The sequence below is a fragment of the Oratosquilla oratoria genome, chromosome 21, assembly GCF_046742065.1.
Source record: "Oratosquilla oratoria isolate Oo_2021 chromosome 21, ASM4674206v1, whole genome shotgun sequence".
Classification (NCBI taxonomy): Eukaryota; Metazoa; Arthropoda; class Malacostraca; order Stomatopoda; family Squillidae; genus Oratosquilla; species Oratosquilla oratoria.
The window spans coordinates 51,636,812-51,660,244 of record NC_134797.1 but is presented as its reverse complement, the minus strand read 5'-3'; the positions used below and the strand labels follow the sequence as shown (position 1 = coordinate 51,660,244).

Below are 23,433 nucleotides of genomic sequence, written 5' to 3'. Positions count from 1 at the left end.
GGGAAACATAGGTAAGTATAGTAAAAGTGTATAGGTACACAACCCTTTATTCAAAACCCTTGGGGCTAGCAGCATTTCGGATTTCGGGATTTTTCGGGTTTTGGAACAAATACTAGCTGTCCCAGTAAAGTTTGGGCAGCATTCCACATAAGAACATTTTTATTACTGCAGAAATGTGTAAACACTCAAATAATTTGGATAAATAAAGACTTCGATATTGTTACAGCTTATTTATAGTGAGATAATCAAAAACATGAATAATGAAACAGTGGGGATAACTTAAGCCATAGATACACAAATTTTAATCATACACAAAGTTGTAATATTTCTGCAGGAAAATGTATGAATATCACCTAAGTGGAATAAAGACAGTTAACTATATGTATAGGTATGTAATAAACTGACAAAATAGAATAAATTAAAATAAAGTCGCTAACATTCATGTTCAAATGTCATCAGTATGCTTTTGACAGAAACAGGATTTTTGAGTGATATCTGTTATACAAAGCCTATACAGAGACTATAATGTTGTTTAAGTTTATAGAGACTTATATGCTACAGTAATAAATTGGTAAATGATGTAATGGAATAAATCAAAATAAAGTTTATAACATTAACACATTCATGAAAGTACATATCTGCAATTAAGTTACAAGAGGCAATGGGCTGTAACTTTTAAGTACATGTACACACAACCACAGCACTTCACTTCACAGCATGACATGCGCACTGTGGTGTTAAAGGTTTCACGTTTGGTGGTAAATAGCAATGTGCCTGCCAAGCATAGTCACATCACCCAAGTGTCGGTGTCAGGTCAGGTCTACAATGGTGCCTTAGAATTTGAATATAATTCGTTCTAGAAGGCTGTTCGAATGCCAAGACAATAACTGAAATTCCAAGGAAGTAAGTGAAAATAATTAAACTGAGCTCTCAGAGAGTATGGGTAGAGGAACAACATAAAAATTAATACACCAAAGAAATGTCTTAAACATTTGAGAATTTGTTCATATTTTGAAAAATCATTTGTAATTTGTGACAAAAATTTCTTGAAATTTTTTCATTTGAATTTTGGGGCATTTGAATTCTGGGCACACTACTATATTTTCCTGCCAAATGAAACTCATTATAACGCTTTCTACCTTCTACAAAAAACATTCGGATTTTGGAACTTTTCGGTTTTCAGAATTTCGGATGGTTGGGTACCTGTATTGAAAATAGACTTGCTACATTGATTAATTTATAATTTTGTGCTATGTTTGCTTTACTGCTTGCTATTATTGAGTCTTCATCACTTCCTGCTCATATACTTGAACTTGAGGTCCTCTCCCTTCAGTCCCGACTCCATCCATGCCAGTATCTTCCTCTCTTGTTCTGGAGTTGTCACGACTTTCCAATCTCCTGATTCACCTGGTAAGAGTAAATTAATAAACAAAAAAATATATAAATATGTACATAAAATTAGGGGTAGGATATAAAGGAAAAGAAGTAAAATATAAAACATGCTAAATGATAAGCCACATAGTCATGAGCAAAAGTTTTGGACCACCCAGTATTTCATGATAAAAATTGTTTGGCAAAAAAAAAAGGGTACATTGATTTTATGAGAACCGTAGTGTGAGTCAAAACTTTTGCTCATAAATGATGGGTCAAAAGACAAGAGCGTGACTAAACTATTTTTGGAGTAATTTAATCTAAAGTAGAGACCAAAGATAGATTTGGTGCACTTCTTAGTAACACTCAACAAAGCTTTCCACCAAGCAGTGAGTTTCTTGACTGAGTGTTGCATTTTTGCGATTTTGAAATTCCCAAATGTGTGGTAATTGTTATTGGGAATCTTAGTGTTTACTTTAGTTCGGGAAACTTTCCCTCAAAGTGTCATTTTCTTTGATTCAGGAGCCTTTCCTGAAACTTCAAACCACCCCTATCATAACTTTAAATAAGATACGATTAAACTCCCTTCCTCTTTATTTTGTTTATTAAATCTATGTAACAATTTTGGTTTAATAAATCAGGAATTAACTTTGAGAAATTACTTAAAGTAAATATTAACCCATGGCCTTCTGAGCTCTTTTCGAACCCGTAAGAGTCCCTTGGAATACTGTGCGCACTAACATCGGAACAGTAATCAGATTACCCTGAGCTCAGGACGAAGAAGGACTTCTTTTTTGGAAACCTCTAACCAAGGGATCACATCTTTGGTTCAGAAGGTCTTCAAGATTTCAAATTCATAAAGTATCTACATTTGGAGAATCTACACTGATTAAAACAAAGGTGACCGGTAAGTTCTCAAATGTATTCCTGAAATGTTAAACCATAGTTTTCATAAATTACATCAACCAAATCTTTCTCCATTCCCTAACTGAAGGATGTTGCCAAGATGAATAAAATAACCTAGCAGCAATAGCGTCCTTTGGTGATAAATGGATTCCTTATTAGCAAGTCGCAGCTGAAAATCTGAGAGAAATGCAGGATTTGAACCCACAACTAAGTGAATGCAAGACATACATGCTCCCAATTACACAACTAGCAGTCAGCTGATACTTATGAGGTCAAATATAACAAAAATGTCTCGTTGTATTGCCTTCACACGTACGCACCCACATTACAGTATTCAGGTCACTAATGGTGATAGGTTACATTAACAGAAGAGATCTTTTGATTAAAAGGAGGGCTTTAAGAGGTCAGGGGAACAAATCAAGGAATAATACATGCCTAAAAGATGTGAAAAAATACAGTTCTATATAGATGCATAAATACCTTGATTAGCTTAGAAAGTGATACAGCCCAAGTTTGATCAACACATGAATTTAAATCTACATACATACATACATATACCAAGGCTTTTTCCCCCTTTCAAGGGAGGTAGCCAAAAAGGGAAAGGCATAAAAACTCTCCCACCCATTTCATCCCTAAATACACTCCACACCCCTCCCACCCTCCCTTTCATCTAAGCACCTCCTGGATGACGGGTCATCCCTGCACCTTGCCCACCACCCTGGGTCAGAAGCAGTGTCGCAAGACACAGCACATCCACAGCAAGGCCACTTCATTTAATCGGCGACCCCCCCCTCTCCGTCCCCCCTTGCATATAAGGAGAGGACGGGGAGAAATCCCTTCGGGCTGCGTCAAAATTTACTCACACATACCATCATAGAATTTAAATCTAAATATGATAATTGGAAATCATGGCTACAGAACAAGTTGGTACTGTACATAAATTTGAGGCTAGGTATGATAAATTGGAGAGCAGGAGATAGGACCCAATGAGCATTGCTCTTTTCCTGTAAATACAAACACACACACACATTCGTCGGATGGACAGCAAAGATTGGAGTTCCGAAGAAAAAGTGAAATTTTCGTGGATCTCAATGTCAAGGAAGTACCTTATTGTATTTACAGGGAAGGGGAAAGCTCGTGGTGTAGTGGGAAGGTGAGGAAAAAGAAGGGGAGGGATTACTGAGGGAAATGGAAGGAAATGAGGAAGGGGAGGACTTGGTCCAGGAGGCCAGGTGTCTTGTAAACAAGCGAAGGACCAAGGATGATTTTGGAGATGAAGGGATTAACAAAAATGTAAAGATTAGAAATATAGATAAGAGCAGCACAATGGAAGGTGATGATAATAATTTCCAGGGATTTAATGAGGGGGGAGGGGATACCAACCTCCCCCGATTAGCAAGACTAGAGGAAAAACTTGAGAAAATGACCAAACATTGGGAGAGTAGGTTTGGTAAAATGCCAGATATTGCACAGAGTTGACAAATTGGAAGAATTAGAGAAGGTGAACAAAAACCTAACTAAGAAGTAAAAGATAAGAATGAGGAATTAAAGAGGAATAATAAAGAGAATAAAATGTCCATAGCAAAAGAAGCACAGGGTTGGAAAAAAATCCAAGAGAACAGTAAAGTTGCATTTACTGACATAATTAAACAGCAAATGAAAGAACAAACTGAAGACTCAGTTATTAAAGTGATGAGACAGAAGGAGAATATAGTAAGAGACTTAGCAGATAAAAAGAAATGTATAATTATATTAACCACTTCAGTACGGGACTTAAATCTCGCGGGCAGCAGCCAATGCCAGCCGTATGACGTCACGTAATAATATTCTTATCATAAAATATAGTCACCGCTTATATCGATCGTTCTTCCTTTCACCCGCGAATTTTGAAAACCACAGAGAATGGGATTCAGGGCGCATTTGGGAGAATGTAAAAACACAGGGGCGACTACAATAAATATAATCAAGACGCCGATATGGCAGCGTCGCGAATCCACTTGCTCCTCATGACGCCTACGTGTGCGGCACCGTATGGAAGGGGTTAAGAATGGAGAACTATAATCTAAATAGAATCACAAGAATCAAAGAGGAAAAAGAAAAAGTAAGCAGTTTACTAGAATTAGTTCAGGAAGATGAACCTGAAATCATGAAACAAATTTAAGAGATGTTTAGACTCGGAAAATATAGTACAGATAAGACCAGACCAATTAAGATTAAATTCAGGTCACAAACAACAGCAGAGAATATCTTAGCAAAAACAGGGAAACTAGCAAAGAGTGAACAATATAAAAAGGTATGGATAAAAAGAGAAATGAATAAAGAGGAAAGAGAGGAAGAAAAAATGAAAAGACAAGAAGCTAAGGAAAAAAACGAGAACAGAACAGAGACAGAAAAAGAGAAATTCTATTGGAGAGTAGTGAATATGAAAGTGAGGAAATGGGACATACCAGAGAAAAACAAAAGGGAAACAGAAAATACAATGGAAGTAGCAGAAAATTAAGAGTGTCTTACACAAATATAGATGGATTAATAACAGGATTGAATGAACTGAATGATTATCTGAAGGAAAAAGAACCGGACATAATGGGAATTGTAGAGACAAAATTAAAAGGTCCACTACCACCCAACAGTGTAGGACAAGATGCATATAATTATTAGATTAGAAACAGAGAGACAAAACAAGGGGGTGGAGTTATGTTCCTGACTAAGAAAGATATAAATGTGAGGAGAGTCACATATGAAAAGAATACAGTAGAGATGATTATGATCGAAGTGGAAGACAGAGATAAGAAGAGCAAAAAGTTTGTGATAGATTATGTGCCTCCAAAAACAGCCTCGTGAGAAGAGAGTGAACATAAAAGTATGTTAGAAGACACAAAGATAACATTAAATAAGATAATGGAAGATGGAGGAAGAATAGTTATGATGGGTGACTTTAATTGCAAAGAAGTCTGCTGGGAAGAGATGACAGTAAAGGGTGGTGACGACTCATGGGGAAATGTTCTACTCGAGATGATTATTGCCCATACAATGACACAATGGATACAAGAGAACACTAGGTATAAAAATGAAGAACCATCAAGATTAGACCTAATAATTACATCTGAACCTGAAATAGTGGAAAAGATTGAATATAAGACAGCAATAAGTAAAAGTGACCACATATTGATTGAACTGGAACTAAATGAGGAAAAATACACGAAAAGAAATGAACAATATAGAAAAGGAAGAATGATGTATGAAAATTTTTTTTTTGATAAAATAAAAGAATTCTTTAAAAAAAAAAAAAACTGGGAAGAAATATACAAAGAAGAAACAACAGTGGAAGAGAAATGGAATATTTTGACAAAAATTTATAAAAAAAAAAAAAAAAGGAGTGGAAAAATATGTCCCAATACAAAAACAAGAAAAAGAATATGTAAAGTGCTGGTACAACAACAGTTGTAGGGAGTTAAAAGACAAAAGAGATCAAGCTTGGACCAAATTGAAGAAAGACAAAAGACCTGAAAAATGGAAAATATATACTTGTTATAGAAATGAATATGTACAAGCGTGCAGAGGAAAAGAGAAAATAAGAAAAAGATGTCATTGAAAAATGTAAAGATCAACCAAAACTATTTTACAGATTTGTAAACAACAAACTGAAAAACAAACAAGATTTAGATAAATTAAGACAAGGAGGAGTAGAATACACAGGAAATAGAAATGGCAGAAATTATGAACAAGCATTTTAAATCAGTGTTTACAAGGGAGAACATACAACCTGGAGAGATTGAATGGAAAGAGAAAGTCCCCACTATGAAAGAAATAGAAGTAACAAAGAATGAAATAATGAAACACTTGATTAATCTTGATGTCAGAAAATTGCATAGACCAGATGAAATAGCAAACTGGATTTTGAAAGAATGCAGGAATGAATTGGCAGACAAAATACATAGCATAATAAACAGTTCCTTGGAAGAAGGAAAAGTTCCAAAAGACTGGAAAAAAGCAAATATGGTACCTATATATAAAGGGGGAAATAAAGAAGACCCTAACAACTATAGACCAGTCTCTCTAACAAGTACAATAGCAAAAATTTGTGAAAGAATTGTCAAAAGTAGATGGGTAAAGTATTTAGAAAAAAACAACGTGCTAAATCCAAGGCAATTTGGATTCAGACAAGGACGATCATGCGTCACCAATTTAATATGTTTCTATTCAAGGCTAATAGATATAATACAAGAAAGAGATGGATGGGCTGATTGTGCATTTCTAGACCTAAAAAAAGCTTTTGACAAAGTACCACATAAGAAGTTGCTTAAGAAATTAGAAATTGAAGGAGGAATACAGGGCAAACTGCTTAAATGGATGGAAGACTTTTTGCAAGAAAGAAAAATGAGAGTAGTGATAAGAGACAAACACTCAAATTGGGATGAAGTAATAAGTGGTGTTCCACAAGGAACAGTTCTGGCCCCAATAATGTTTGCTATATATATATTAATGATATGGATGAAGAAACTGAAAGTTATATGAGCTTCTTTGCAGATGATGCAAAACTATTAAAAAAAGTAAACACGGAAGAACATTGTGAGTCACTAGAGAGTGATCTCAATAAAGTATGGGAATGGAGTAGGAAGTGGGAGATGGAGTTCAATACTAAAAAGTGTAGTATAATGAAATTTGGAAAAAGCAAAAACAGAATAACAGGATCATATAAATTGGGAGAAGAAAGTATAAAAAAAAGTTGAAAATGAGAAGGACCTGGGAGTCATTGTTATGAATAATATGTCACCTGAGAAACAAATAAATAAGATTTTTGGAGAAACTTATAATTTAATCAGAACAATTGTAGCGCCTTTGCGGCGTGCAGCGTCTAGAACGACTTTTATCAAGGTCTTATAACTGAGGGATGGAAGGGCGAGGTGGTTGAGGCGCCTCGTCTGACTAGGGTTCAACTAAGAGCTCCTCGAATGGGAGTGATCAACAATACCCACATAAGGACGAATTGGGAATTAAAAAAAAAGAGTTAAGCCTGACGACTTAAGAGTTATACGCTGCCACCACCCAATCGCTCATAAGGATATGTGTGATCAATGAAGGAACCATTAGTTAATCCTGCCTATCAAACGTCTCCTCCCTCTCAGGTCGTTAGGGGTTGGTTCTGGGTAGCGAGTAGCCTCCCGTGACACTACAATAACGATGTCCCAGTTGGGTAATGAAAGAATGTAGGTTAGGTTTTTCTGTGAATTATTAAACTGTAGAAAAGTAAAAACATACAAAAATATATTGTGGGTATTTTCCACTAGACAATATTGAATACACAGGGGTCCATGCAGATTGAAATGTATAAGTACCCGAACGTGCGAGGTAGTTAGATGACGTAGTTATGGAACTACGAGTCGGTGAGTATGGGAAATCTTAAGTAGATCACGAACGCGTATGGGGGTGTGGTTATTACGCTCCAACCTTCTGGCCACGGTCTGTCTGTCTATCTAAATCTATGTCAGATATCGTCCTTAAGATACGTATTCTTACGAGAGGACGATCTCAATCAGAGTTACACTCGAGAATAAAGAAATGGCTTCTATTGAATATATGCGACACCTTCGACTAACCCCCCCCTTTCTATGCAACTAGTGATTTGTGTTTACACTCCCTTGGCACCCTTTTCTCCCTGTTAATGGGAGTATGTAGGGCGTTAGACTCGTCTAAACTCCTTAATGCTAATGCCTATCTACTATATTATCAATATTTCATATAAATCTCAGATATCACCACTTGATTTCATTACTCTTACAGAGTGAACTCACGTACCTGTTAATGGGAGTATGTAGGGCGTTAGACTAATTCTCAGCTACGCATAACGGTACAGTGGGGCAGGCTCTACGTTCGCATCCCTGCGTAAATCTACCAACTCCCCCTCTCACGTTATATAGTGGAACTTCATTTCACGGCTCAATGCAACCCTTAGCTGCTGAAATCCGTCCCTAAACTATTCCTCAAGTGGGATCCTGAACTGGAGGTTTTGGAATTTTTCCTAATCCTCTTAATGTTAATTGCTCTAACCTACGCCTTCGTCTGAACGCGTCTTAGTGACGTCACGGGTGGGCGGAGCTACATTACGCCCGTATGTAGTACACTAAAAATAAAACGCAATTACGGAAATAATAATCCTAAAAAAAAAATCCCTGGCGTTACACAATCAAAGTGGCATTTACATACCTGGATGAAGAAATGGTGAAGAAAATACTAATCACTCTGGTAAGACCAAGATTGGAATATGCAACAACGATGTGGTCACCAAGTACAAAAAAATGTATAACAAAACTTGAAAGAATACAAAGAGCAATTACAAAATTGGCACCAACACTCTCAAAACTATCATATGAAGAGAGACTAGCAAAACTTGAGCTACAGACACTAGAGCAAAGAAGAGAGAGAGGAGATTTGATAGCTATTTACAGAATCATGAAAGGCATAGAAATTATTGATAGAGAGGATCTAATAAAATGGGATGATAGAAATACAAGACTGTAGCAGTGGTACCCGACCTTTCCTGAAGAATCCTCCAGTTTCCTTGGCAACCTCTTCCCTCACTGGCAGGAGACCTTCAATAGCTCTCGTTTTCATCGCTGAGAATGATGTGTAATCGACAATCTGTAATCCAAAATACATAAATAACAAATCCCACATACAGTCATGAACAAGTTTTGACCCTCTCAGAGTTTTTCATGATACAAAATTCAAATTCTTTGCCTGATACTTTTTTATCTTTTCAATAAAATTTCCTAACTGTAAGCTAAATATTACATAAGTTAAATAACATTTAAAAAAATAAATAATTTATATGAGAACTGCACTGTGGGTTAAAACTTTTGCTTGTGACTGTACCAACAGATTAGGCCCAGGGAAGTCTCTCTGGGTCAACTGAAATCCCCTGATGGTGACAAAAAATAAATAAATAAATAATGATAATAATATATAAATACCCATCTAGAGTATTGGCTCCATGTTATTGTGGGGTTAAAAGCTGCTCAGTAGCATGCAACTCATACTTTAGGGTCTATATGGAGTGCCTATACAGACCAGAGTAACACATCATTTTCTTTGTGGTAGAGGAAATATCTATTCATAGAGAAATGATGATACTTTATTACACTGTGACTGTCCCTCCATTATGCTGCCCCCCCCCCCCACTCTTGTTACTATCCTGTACCACTTCCCTGAATATTCATTCTTATTTTGCCGAACATTCTTCAAGGATTTCAGATTACAAAGGATTACAAAGGTGGAGCATGCCAACAGGAGACCTTTTGGTCCATATTTAGGTCAGATGAAAAAAAAAATTATTATAATGATAAATAAATGAATAAATAAAAAATATAATAATGTAAATAATAAATAAGATACATAAATAAATCCATATGTATAGTTAAATAGTAAACAAACAGGTAAATAGTAAATAATAATAAATTGACATATAACTAATAATAAATGAGAATCAAGCAAATAATAATAAACAAACAGACAAATGATAACAAAACAAATAAACAAATAATATAAAATAAATTATAGGTATTACAGCATCTTGCTTAGGTGTTTATCTAAATGATTCTTAAAGCCTCGAACTGAACTACATTGCACTGCCTCTGCAGGAAGTTTATTCCATTCATTAACTACATGGTTGGCAAAGTTGTTTCTACCCACTTTCAAATTTTTTGGACAGTTTGAGAGCATTGTTTCTTGTCTGATTCTCATTCAGTGTGAAAATTTTGTCAATTTTGATGTTGTCAATTCCCTTTAGAATCTTAAAGACCTCTATCAAGTCACCTCTGAGTCTACACTTCTTTAGGGAAAACAGATTCATGTTTTAGTCAATTTTCGTATGATTTATTTTTTATATTTGGAATCAGTTTTGTGGCTTGCTGTTGTACTTTTTCCAATCTGTCAATGTCTTTTATGAAATTCAGTGACCATACAGAAAGAGCATATTCCAAATGTGGATGAACTAATGACTTACATAGCTTGTTAATTAGAGATGGACTTTTAAAGTCAAAAGATTGCTCAATCAGTCCTAGAATCTGATTTGCTTTCTCAGAGGCTGTTATACACTGCTTGGATGATTTGAGATTGTTACTGATAATTATGCCGAGATCCTTTTCACTATCCACTTTTGTTAACAAATTTCCAAATAACTTGTAATCGTACTAACTGTTATTTTTACCTATGTGCATTACCTTGCATTTACTTGTGTTAAATTTCATTAGCCACTTTTCAGACCACTGCTGTAATTTATCTAAATCTTCTTGAATATCTAATTGGTTTAAGTGATCATTTGCCATTCCACAGTTTTGTGTCATCAGCAAATTTGGAAATAGTAGATTTTAGTCCATGGTCTATATCATTTATATATACTATGAATAGAAGTGGCCCAAGAACAGAACCCTGAGGAACTCCACTTGTAACATTTTTCCATCCAGAAGTTTTTCCATTTAAAACAACTCTGTTTTCGATCATTCAACCAATTACTAGACCAACTTAATACACTACCACTTATTCCATGTGAAGCTGAATTAATTAGTAAGTAGTCTTTTGTGGGGGATGGTATCAAAAGCTTTTGCAAAGTCTAGATATATTAAATATATATTGTCTCTTTTGTCACAATTCTATATATATATATATTCTTTTTTTCAATTCTTAAGCTTTGAACTAAAATTTAATTTTCTATGAAGAAATTTCTTTTGTTTATATATTCTTTAAATTTTTATATCCATGGCACATGATTCAACTTGTCAACAAACCATAATAATGGTATTTTTCTAAATGCTTTACCTTTCTGATCTTATCTTCGGATAGTTCAGTCCCTAGAAATGCATCCAAATTTTTTAGTTCAGTCAGCGGGTCCTCCTTCAAGTCCTCATAGAACATGAAATGGAGGTTCTTGTGGTCCTTCTTTGCCCAGGCCTCCTTCAGGTGCAGGAGGTAGGGACCCGGGATCACTACAAAAAATATATTCTTGTTATACAGGATATATACACAGTATATACATGTATGTATGTATTTATGTATGTATTGTGTATGTATTATGTATGTGTGTATGTATACATACACATGAGGGAATGACATATATATAATAGCTTGGCAATACCTGGGATAAAATTTGTGTATATCAATATTTCTATATATTCATATATTGCTTTTACATATTCACACACAAACACAGAAAGTGAGGAAACCATTACATCAACTTCATCTTACGGTTGTCTTTGACGAAGAGGTCCACGAACTGATCAAATGTTCCTGTGTAGTCTTGGCAAAAGAAGAGTCGACAGTGGTGGAAGAAGGAGACACAGACATCCAGAGGATTGCGAGCCATATATACCACCTTTGGGTAATGAAAATATATATAGTTACAACAGGTTCAATGGTGCAGTGATATCTATCTATATACCACCCCTACCCATTCCGCTCCCATCCACCACCCATTTGTTTACCTATCATCTTAGCTCCACATGGATAAAGGGTCATCCCTGTCTCCTGACCTCTGCCCAGGAGTGAGAGGAGAAACAATAAACTAAGAGGCAGAAAAGAGCAAGATTTTCATTTCCTTTGTGGGCCAGAAGCAACTGGCAACGGTATTTTTGTTATGGTAACATAATGGCCTGGCAAAACTGGCGATGATGATGGATAATAATTTTGTCACCACATATTTACCTTACAAGTCTCCAAAAGGTTCTCTGGGAAGAGAGACAATGGAAGATGAGTCTTGATCACACGTGGATCTGGGGCAACTTCGGTGAGAGAGAAAAAAATGTCTTTCATGTCCTCCCGATGTGGGAATGCCTTCCTGTAGGCTTGGATGGCGGCATCACCCAAGGGTGGGTGGTGCCGGGACAAGAGGTAGGAGTCTGCCCTATAAGGAACATGTTCTTAAAACAATGTAATGTAGAAGTCAAAATGATCAGAGCACCTCCATTCTTCTTAAGCTTGGTACATAGCAGGACATCTCCACTCAAAAAGAATACTGATCAGGATCTTTCCACTCGAAAATTTTAATGATGATCAGGCTCTCTCTTCACTCAAAAAGAATACTGATCAGGATCTTTCCATAATAAAAAAAAAAAAATGCTGTCCACTTTTAGCTTCTATTACCCTTCCCTTTTGCAACCCTTTTCAAACAACTTCACAATGTCCATGACTTTACCACTTTGGTGTAATATTATCCACAAGGATAGAAGCACTGGCCACATAAAAAAAAAAACTCTTGGACAGCAGTTGACCCCATAGATACGAGCCTCTGATGACCATTGAACTGAGCCATATTTCTTCAAGTAACTTACTCAATGAAAGGACTCCTCAAGAAGATCTGCTCTTTGGCCCCTGGGTGGTCAAGGTCTGGGTTGTTCCACATGGTCCACACTATCTCCTGAGTCCATGTTGTACCACACTTAGGGTATGTCATGATGATGACATCACTGGGCCGATACTGTGGTGGGTTTCATGAGTGATTTTTTTTTTTTTTTTTTTTTTTTTTTTTTTGGGTTGGAACAGCATGTCTGTCTGTCTATCTCTCTCACTAGAAAATAAATATAATTTCTTAACTTCAAGAATTTAGAAGGGTACACTGTTCCCTTCCAATGACACTTTCAGTAATAAAATTCACATTATAACATCTTCACCAAGCCTGCATCTAATTGGCTGCTGCACTGAGCATTCAACTGAAGCAGGTAATCAGGAGCAGCCATGACAATATTGCCATAATGTGAGTTTTATCATTGACAAAGTCCATGGTGATGGATCTGTGTATTTTCAATAACCCTTGAAACTAAAGACAGGTACCTATGAGACAGACATCAGATAGGGTCATATCACTACCACTGATCTCCAAATCTCCAAAATACCTCAGGTGCTGCCAAGAGAGGATGGCACTCAGTCTCCAGACTAGGCCCAAGATATCTCTATTAACTTCCACTGGCTAACCTGAATTTTGTACATATAGATGACATTTTTAAACACATGTACTCTGTAACATGAATACAATGATTTTGAAGATATATTGAAGTACGTGTTCTAACTCGATTAATTTTTTTTCAAAATATTGGGCATAAGTAATACTTAATCTTACATTCTTAAAGATTTACCCTCAATAATGTGTTGACTATCCTCCCAATTATTATCACTGAGGTGTTTTATTAAATGCTGGAAAAAAAAATTCTGCCACTGTATTACTGCTTTCTGCCAAATGCCAGTGTACACGAGGCAGGCTTCTCAACCTCTGGAATGAGGTAATGAAAGAACAAATTTGGGGGGATGCTTCAGCCCCCTCCCCTGTATCTGCCACTGACTATACTCATATCAATTAAACCTTTTTATAAAAGAGCTGACAACAGACTACTGTTCCCTTCCTCCCCAGGGTCTCTCTCTCTCTCTTTTAAGGGGATAGAATCTCCAATGATATAGCATTAGTATGCGTGCCCGAGGGAGGGGGATGTCCTCCTCAATGCCCCATTATCTACCTAAACAAAGCTCTTGGTAAATGGGAAAATGAGGGAAACAGATGACAAATTTATGTTCTTAATAATTCTTATTGTAAATATCATCTATATTGATTGTATCATAATAAACTCAACTAATGGTGGCTCCCTACGTCAGTTTATAAAACCTAACCGACTACTTTCATATATTTTGATCCTGACAGTAATGATGATGAATTTCACCAAAAAAAGGGGTATATCCTGCAACACCCCCCCAAGCTTCAAAATTAAAGTGAAGGGGGGCAGGAATGTCCCCCTGCCCCTAACTCAAAAAAAAGACCTTGCCTCTTCCTACTACAATAAGCAGATGACACAGAAACAATCTTCCACAAGTGCATTATATACAATAGCCCCACGTTTCTCCCCAGAGAGGTCTAGGGGAGGGTACAAAGACCAGTGCCAGCCACTATGGAGCTGCAGGCACCCAGACAGTCAAATTTGGGACAACAAAGCCTTCAAAAGAAGATGCTACTGACAGGTGACATTTTGATCCATAACTAATTTAGATGTTAAGAAATTAAACAAAGAAGTGAATAAGTGCACAAACCAAACAAGTGACAGGCATTACAGCATAATGCTTATATGTTTATCTCAGTAAATCTTAAAAATTTGATCCATGCTACATTGCACTGCCTCTGCAGGAAGTCTATTCCATTTATTGACTAATATTATTCTTGTTGTCATTTGGGTCGCCTTACTTTGTGTTCGTAGATGTTGTCAGCCAGTTTCAAGGAGGGCGTGTGTAGGAACCATCCTCCGGGGTCGAGGCGCACCATGCCCTCAGAGTAACTCCTGAAAAGGACCTCCTGCTGAGCCAGTTCTTCCTCCTCCAGGGGCACTGCTTCGTGGCCGCTCTTCAACTTGACACTCATGGCATGCAAGGTCTTTGAGAAAAATTATAAATTAAAAACAGATGAATAACTCCATAGATAATGAATAAGTAAATTGTTGAATGAATTAATAAATGAATATATAAACAAATGAATGTATAAATAACACCCATATCCTACCAGGTCTGAAAGTATATGAACGAAGAAACAAACGAATAACTGCCTAGATAAACGAATAAGTAAATTAGCTAATAAATTGATGAATAGATTAGGTCACATAAAAATAATTACTGTACTTGGTTATAACGTCCTTGCTTCTGGAAGGAGGCAGGTCGGGCGAGCGTTTTTTTTTTCTGTGATTTGTCGTAATATGTGCATGAAACATGCAAACTACTCACCGGCTAGAACTATGACAAACGATCGCCTGCATGACTCCTGTAGCGGCTCGTTATCAAACTATCCGTCAGAGAATTCTGCATGGAATTCAGAGATGTGTCGTTGGCCATTCTCATCCATACTAGGCTTTATTGCCCTCTTGTGCTATGCTAACTACGGTAAAATCCATACAAATGCCGTAAACAAAACACCCCGGGTCTCCTGTACTTTTACCAAGTTTAACCATTTATCCACTGCGCCGAATGGTACCGAGGCGTAGTCCGACACGTTCGGACGGCTCGAAAGCCGCAATTTATTCATTCGTTTATTTATTTATTTATCTATTCATTTATCTATTTATTAAGAAAAATTTGGTCGGACGAGAACGATAACAAAATGATTTTTCTTATGTGGCCTTAGCAGACAAATTAATGTATGACACATGTCGTGCCAGGTCTTTGAGAAAGTACAGCCTACGAAGAAACACATGAACAACTGCACAGATTAATAAGTGAATCATAGGTTGAATGAATAGATTATTATACAAATTAATGACCTACCAGGTCTTTAAGGAAGTATATAAGCGAAGAAACAAATTGATAATAACTACGTAGATAAGTAAATTAGTGAACGAATGAATAGATAGCCTACGTAACCAAATGAATGTATAAATAATAATCATGGCATGACGATCTTTGAGAAATTGTATGGACAAAGAAAAAATTTAATAAATGCATAGATAACCGAATAAGTAAGTTGGTGAATAAATGAACGAATAGACTACTAAACAAATGAATATATAAATTAGCAGAAATGAAGCACTATATAGATAGATGAATGAGATAAACAAACCCATAAATCAATATGTGAATGACAAAAATAAATCAATGTATAGACGAAAGAATAAATAAATACAGAAGTGAATGATAATAATTTTGCATGTTGATATAGACGAAACCGTAGGTTTAGTTGTAGATGCAGACGTGTAGAGACGTGACGCATCCTACGACCCGTCACACACTGATCAAAGAAATCTTCGGAGCGCCTTTCCAAGTTCCCGTAGTTGGCAAGCGTAGTTCGCAAGGACGTCCCGGCCAGCAAGCGGTCAGCCAATCAGGAACTTGGAAAGCTCCCCACGTTCCCGCCAGCCTCCTTTAAAAGGTCAGCGTTTCGCGGAGATGGGCAGAACAGTGCCGACCAGCGCACAAACAACATCTCCTCGTCCAGTCTTCTGGCCGTCCCATCGAGCCTCGCCGTCATCATCTGCTACCGCCTCGCTGACGTTAGGCTCCACGTCCAGCTACAACCATAAGCTCCACTAAGCTATGGCCTTAGTCCGAGCTTCACCTATATTTCTCATGTGACACTTCTAGTCTCGCACCTTGTGGCTAATTACCAAAAGAAAGAGATTAGATATTTTGTGTTGATTTTCATTTGTCCTGCCATTGTTCCGAACCAAATACTACTACAGATGGAATCTTGGACAAATCTATATGTACTGGAATTATTTATTCATTTATGCATCATATATATATATATATATATATGCTGGTACAATGTGACAAGTTGATGAAGGTGGAAAAAGAAGTCACGGGTCTAGTTCCGAGTTCCTGAGTTTATTCCTCTGAAGAAGCATAGAGCGAAACCGGTCAGGAATAAACTCAGGAACTCGGAACTAGACCCGTGACTTCTTTTTCCACCTTCATCATATATATATATATATATATTTGCGGTTGGTATCGTTATACGTGGCTCCGCCTTCGCTATGTAGACCCAAAAATTAATCTGATCAGATGTAGCAACACTTGTATCGCACCCTGGTTCTATCACCCTGTCTCCACTACCAAGATGTCTTCACTACCACACCCTCGTGCGGGCAAAGCCACACTAAGGTGGCCAGGCGTCAGGCTTTGCGCCGGACAGTCCTCCTTTTGAACATCTTGTCCTCCATTCGGCACAACCTCACGCCAGTCGTGCATTTGTCCTCCTTTGTTGGGGTGAGACAATAGAAAAATAAATAAATAAACAAGAATGTGAAAGCTTACGTGACCATATAGTAAAATATTGACATATATAACAAGTTTTTTACCTTACAAGGGAGGTAGTTCAAAAACAAAGGCACAAATCCATTCACATCCATTTCATCCCCACATACTCCATTCACATTCACCACCACTTTCACTCTTTTCTTGGCTCCTCCTGGATGACAGGTAATCCCTGCATCTTGTCCACTGCCCTGGGTCAGAAGCAATGTAGCAAGACACAGCACATCCACCGAAAGGCCACTTCGTTTAATTGGTGAACCCCTTTCTCTCCATCCTCACATGCAGAAAAAAAGAGAAGACGGGAAGAAATCCCTTCGGACTGCGTCAAAATATTCACACGTACTCCCTCATCACCCACCCACCCACCCCCATGCACCACAGCATCGTCCATACACAACCATTCTCCATTCACCCCTATCCTCTGTCTTCTCCCGTCCTTCCTCATCAAACATCTCCCTCTTTCCCAATTCCCCTTTTATCCCATCCATATATCTCATCCTTGGTCACCCCCTCATTTTCACTCCCTCCACCTCTGTCTTACACACCTTTTTTACTAACCTTTCTTCACTCATTCTTTCCATGTGTCCAAACCATCCCAATACTCTTTCATCAACCCTATCTCCCAACTTCCTTTTCATCCCCGCTCTCCTCCTCACCCCGTTTCTCACTCTATCCAGTCTAGTAACCTCTACCATACTTTTCAGGAATTCCATCTTAAACAAATTTAATCCCTTCCTCTCTTCCTCGTTTATGTTCCACGTTTCTGCCCCGTACAGTGCTGTCGGTACAATCACTCCTTCATACAATCTCCTCTTAGCATCCATTCTTAAATGTCTATTTTTCTTTACACTTTATAATCCCCATAGGCATTTATTTGCTTCTTTCAATCTACATTCTACCTCCACCTCCACTCCTCCCAAGTGCGTAAAGTTATTTACTTCCTTCAGCCGCGAACCCTTGATAACCACTTCCAATTTGCTGCCATTTTTTCCCCTTGTACATCTCATCACCTTTCATTTACGCACATTTATTTTTAGCTTCCTTCTTTCACACACCCCAAACTCTGTCACTAACTTCCTTAATCCCTCCTGATACAAGAGCAGTATCGTCAGCGAACAACAACTGATCTACTACTCTCATAAAAAAAATCTTGACTGTTCTTAACAGCTTTCTTCCTACCCCATATATCTGCAATACCTCCTATAGTGCTTTCCTGTCTACCCTGCCATAAGCCTTTTCCAAATCCATAAAACCCCCAAAACATCCTTACCTTTTCCTAAAGCTTTCTCACATAGCTGCCTTACCACAAAAATCTAATCCATGCAACCCCTACCTGTCCTAAACCCACTGTTCCTCACCAATTACTCCCTCTGTTCATCTCCTAATTCTCTCAGTCAAAACCCTCCCATAAGCCTTCCCAACTACACTTAGCAAACTAATCCCTCTGAAACTACTACACTCACTTGTCCCCTTTTCTCTTGTAAAAAGGAATTATACAGGCACCCCTCCAGTCCTTTGGCACTCTACCCTCTTTTAGACAAACATTAAATAACTTCACAAGCCAGGCCATCATTACTGTACCTCCTTTTTGTAGGCACTCCGCATGGCACCCATCTAACCCAGGTACCATACCTGCTTTCATCATTTTAATAACTGCCTTCACTTCATTTTTTCTTATTTCTCCACCACTTTCCTCATTAATCACGGTCATTTTCTTAGTGCCTCCCACTGCAACTACCTTTCCCTCTCTATCCTCCTTTACATTTAGCAACTCCCTAAAATACTTTGTCCATCTTCCTCTTACTGCTTTCTCTTCCATTATCATCTCTCCATCTGCACCCTTTACCTTTTCTTCTCTACTTGATTCATCTCCTTTTCCTCTCTTAATTTCCTTCTAAAACATATTTTTATTAATTAAAAAAAAAACTCATACTCTTACTCCATTTCACACCTGCTCTCCTTTTACCTCCATTATCTTATTCTTTACTTCTCTTCTATTTTCTTTGTACCTCTCATATGATTCCCTCGTCCTATTTTGCAGCCAATCTGTAAATACTCGTTTCTTCTCGTCCTCAACCTTCATCATCCCACCACTTACTACCCTTCCTTCTATTTCCTCCCGTCCTCCTTGTTCCACACACCATCTTTGCACACCTTGTGACTCCCTCCTTGAAACATCCCCATTCCTCCTCCACTCATAGTTCTACTCTAACCTTCACCCCCTCTCACTCCTCCTCTCTCAGCTTCTTATACTCCTCATTTTCTTTCTCATTTAAGCAGTTTAATTTAAGCACCTCCCTACCTTCTGTCCTTTCCTCTTTCTCCAAATATCTTCCACTGTCAACTTACCTTCCACAAAAAAATTATCTGATATTCTCCCACTCTCTCCCCTAAGAACATGTACATCTAAAACTCTTCCGATTATTCTCCTGGTTACCACTATATAGTCCATTAAAGCCCTACCTACCACCCTTCCATCCACCACTCTCTCCCATGTGTACTTATACTCGACTTTCTTCCGAACCACTGTGTTTGCTATCATCAACTCTCTAGACACATCTCCACCATCAACTCTCCACTACGATTTTTTCCTGGCACTCCACACTTCCCAACCACTCCGTCTATTGGTTCGTCTCCTATCCTAGCATTGAGATCTCCCAATACCACTACATTGATATTTCTCCCTAAACCCTCTATGCACTCATTTAAAAATTATCCAAAAAGCCTCCCTTTCCTCTACACTCTTCTCACTACGAGGACCATATGAACTTACAAAGACCCACATCTCTCCATTTTCACCTTCATCCACATTAACCTTGAAGAAATCTTCCACTAAACCACACGTTTACCTAACTCTTCACTTACTAGTATAGCCACCACTTCTCTCCCTCGTCCTTTCTTCACTCCTGACACCCTCCCAACTACACTCCCAGACTCAAACTCACCCCTCCTTTTCAACTCAGTTTCACTCAGTGCTAACACATCCATCTTTCTTCTCACATACTGCCTATCTCTTCCCTTTTACTCTCACCTGCACCATATCCACGCACATTAAAAGACCTAAACCTTAGGGTTCTGGTTGGAAAACTTTTATTATTATTATTATTATTATTATTATTATTATTATTATTATTATTATTTGCAGCATTCTATCTCCCCTACCACAGGGTTCGGTGAAGAAAAAAAAATGTATATTAAGAGAGTTCGTACAGGACATTATTAAAAGTGAGGGGACAACATATCGGAGGGACAGTCGCAGTAGAACATAGTATGATTTTTCTTTGAATAGAGACTGTCACAATTTTTGAAATTGTGACACCCGGCTCGCTGTCCCCCCTTCCCATTTTCTCGTCTGTTTTCTCACCGTTTCAGCCCTTCGTTCCCTATACTCGGGGGAATTACCAGAGTCCTTAAGACTTCTAGTAGCTACATCCTGTCCTTTCTCCTCCTCGTTATCCTCTTCATCTGTCATGTCATTTTTGACAATCAATTTCAGTGCCTTAACGAAGGGAGAGACTTCTAATTATCTAGAAACACCCCCCCCCTTTTGATTTGTGTTCTCAGAGCCAAGCTCAACGGTTTTCGCGCCCAAACACACCCCCTCCCCCCCCCCCTGCGCGCTGCCACATATTTGTTTAAGCTAGGCAATTAGAATAATTAGGATTGTGTCTAACCCGCTCGTGAACAGTGTCTACCTCAAGGAACAATTGCAACTGTGTCACCTCCCACATGAACATTATTCGTAGTACCCTTCACAACTAGGGACGGAGACGTAGAACTATTGGCAATGTCGGAAGCCGGCTAGCGGACATCTTGACCTGACCTGCCGCAGGACACAAGCAGTCTAAGCATCGAGTTCATCAAAGGAGGTCAGACCGCTCGTTCTCGGAAGACCAATCGTGTCCTTTCCTCCCTCATGTGACTGTTGGGGATTTACATCCTTGTGAGCAAATCGAGTGTCGATTATTTGGGTACACACCCCTCAAGCAAAAACTCTGAGTGTAGTGCGATTGACCGGGAATACGTCGATGAAGTGACTTACAAGCCCATCACAGCGCCCGCCCAGGCCGTCCACCCCCCGCCCCCACCAAAACGAAGCGGCGCCGGTTGGAGCTCAGCCAGGAGACCACGCTAATTGAAGACGTCTCCACAAGCAAGACACTTATTAAGTACTAATACTTTAACAATTTCTTAAGCTAGGAACGCGCGCAGGGAATAGATAGGATGTATGTATGAAATCCAACTGTTAAAACCCTTATTTAATCAAGATATATTTCTAGTGTTTAATTATTTAATTCATTAAAACTCACAATAGGAGTTCTGGGTTTCATTAGCCTAGGACGGTTCACTTAATGAGTTGTCCCATCATACCCCTCCCCCCTCTTTGATTTACTCTCACGCTTGCCTTGGAGGGAAGGCGAGTGGTCCCGAGATGTGATACAAATCGCCTGGACTTCGGTTCCCCAACTGCAGCTATCTTCCCCCTCCCTTCATCAATCACTTAAGGTACGTGTTACCCACACCACCTCATCTACCACCTTCTTCCACTGTCCAGGAATTTGCGTCAGAGACTTCATCTATCACAGACAAAATGATAACAAAAGTATAATAAAGTAGCATCATTTCTCTATGAATAGAGATTTCATATATCACAAAGTGAAGTAAGTCCCAAGAAGAACGTGCCTTTCGTAACTGTTCTTCTTGGGACTTACTTCACACAGAACTCTTGAGACTGAAACAGATACTCATCAACAACAATTACTCAAACACTATCATAGACAAAGAAATCAACCTCTTTCTGACACGTACCCAAACTCAACAGGAACAAAAACCCACACAGACTATACACAAAATTTTCTTTAAGAATCAAATGACACCCGCATATAAAACTGACGAACGGGTCTTAAAAGAAATCATCACAAGGAATGTCACATGTATCAACCCACAAGAAAAATTAGCCATAATTATATACTACAAAAACACAACCGTCTCTAGCCTGTTCATGAAGAATAACCAGACAAAAGATAACAACACCATAAAGCAAGCGAATGTGGTATACCAATACTCCTGCTCCGAAGAAGGTTGCAAACTTCTGCCTAACATGAATTATATTGGTGTTACCACTACTTCACTTAGCCGAAGGCTCACAATGCATGCCCGCGATGGTAGCATACGGAAACATATGACTCAATATCACAACAGAAATCCAACAAGACAAGACCTAGTTAACAATACCAAAATACTCAAACACTGTAACAATCACAAAAAACTACACATCCTGGAGAAAGTCTACATTTCACAACACACACCAATCATCAACATACAAACAAACACATTAGGCACCTTTTCCCTCGACAATATGACATATAACATCAACGGACACCTTGTCCAGTTCCCCCCCCCAGTCATAATCTGACTCGAACCTCTCCCAATTCCACCTCACCGTCCAGCTTCCCACCCCCGCAGTCATTATGATCTGACCCGAACCTCTCCTAATTCCATCTCACTGGAACCATAAAGCCTTGTCATTTTGTAACTCCTTAGCATAATTGACATGGACCTTTTCCTGTCATTTTATCTGCCTGAAGATGGTTGTATGTAACAACCGAAAGCTTGCGATTGTATTTATATAATTAGTGTCAATATACCATGGATCTCGGTAGACTTGTGTTTAATCTACCCCTGGACTATAAGAAACATATAAGAAGAATGGAAAAAACAACTAAGAAGATAGTTGAAACTGAATTAGCATTGGTCTTTAACAAGACATATATATATATATATATATATATATATATATATATATATATATACATATATATATATATACATATATATATATATATATACATATATATATATATACATATATATATATATACATATATATATATATATATATATACATACATATATATACATATATATATATATATATATATATATATATACGTATGTATCATCAATATTCAGTTTCCTTTTAGGAAATTTGGAAATAGCCACCCTAAAGAATACCCACATTCCTTAAGATCTCCCAAACAACAGCAACAACAACATCCACAAACAACAACCACCAACACTGCAACAACAACTAGCACCACCACCACAAGCAACAAAAACAACCAACATCACACCACCACAACTACCAATACCTGATACGTTTTAATTTATATTTTCATTTACTTCTGTTACTTTTTTCATTTTGCACCACTTAACTATTTGCGTTAGGGACTATCACAATGATAACCTCACACATCACTCACATTTACACGTCTTACTTCAACGAGATTATCTGCACGAGTGGAACTGAACCAGCCTCACGCCACGTGTTAAGGCGCCATCACACTGGGCTATTTTTACTTCAGCCTCCAATTCACCGCCCATTTCCAA

General features: G+C 38.0%; 1 protein-coding gene across 6 annotated transcripts; it reads right to left on the bottom strand.

Annotated features, from left to right (window-relative positions):
* Window positions 1–332: 332 nt before the first annotated feature.
* On the bottom strand, window positions 333–23,433 carry LOC143036932 (sulfotransferase 1B1-like). 6 transcript variants are annotated; one of them, XM_076204941.1, is made up of 8 exons: window positions 23,307–23,433; window positions 14,492–14,677; window positions 12,600–12,745; window positions 11,974–12,172; window positions 11,518–11,644; window positions 11,092–11,258; window positions 8,811–8,916; window positions 333–1,407 (listed from the first exon to the last, which is right to left on the bottom strand). In XM_076204941.1, the coding sequence occupies exons 2-8, from the start codon at window positions 14,663–14,665 to the stop codon at window positions 1,289–1,291; spliced, it is 1,038 nt and encodes a 345-aa protein (XP_076061056.1). In that variant the 5' UTR covers window positions 14,666–14,677; window positions 23,307–23,433; the 3' UTR covers window positions 333–1,288. The 6 variants fall into 6 exon arrangements, with proteins under 6 accessions (XP_076061056.1, XP_076061061.1, XP_076061058.1 ...); XM_076204946.1 differs by having other exon boundaries at window positions 23,322–23,358; XM_076204943.1 differs by having other exon boundaries at window positions 23,196–23,339.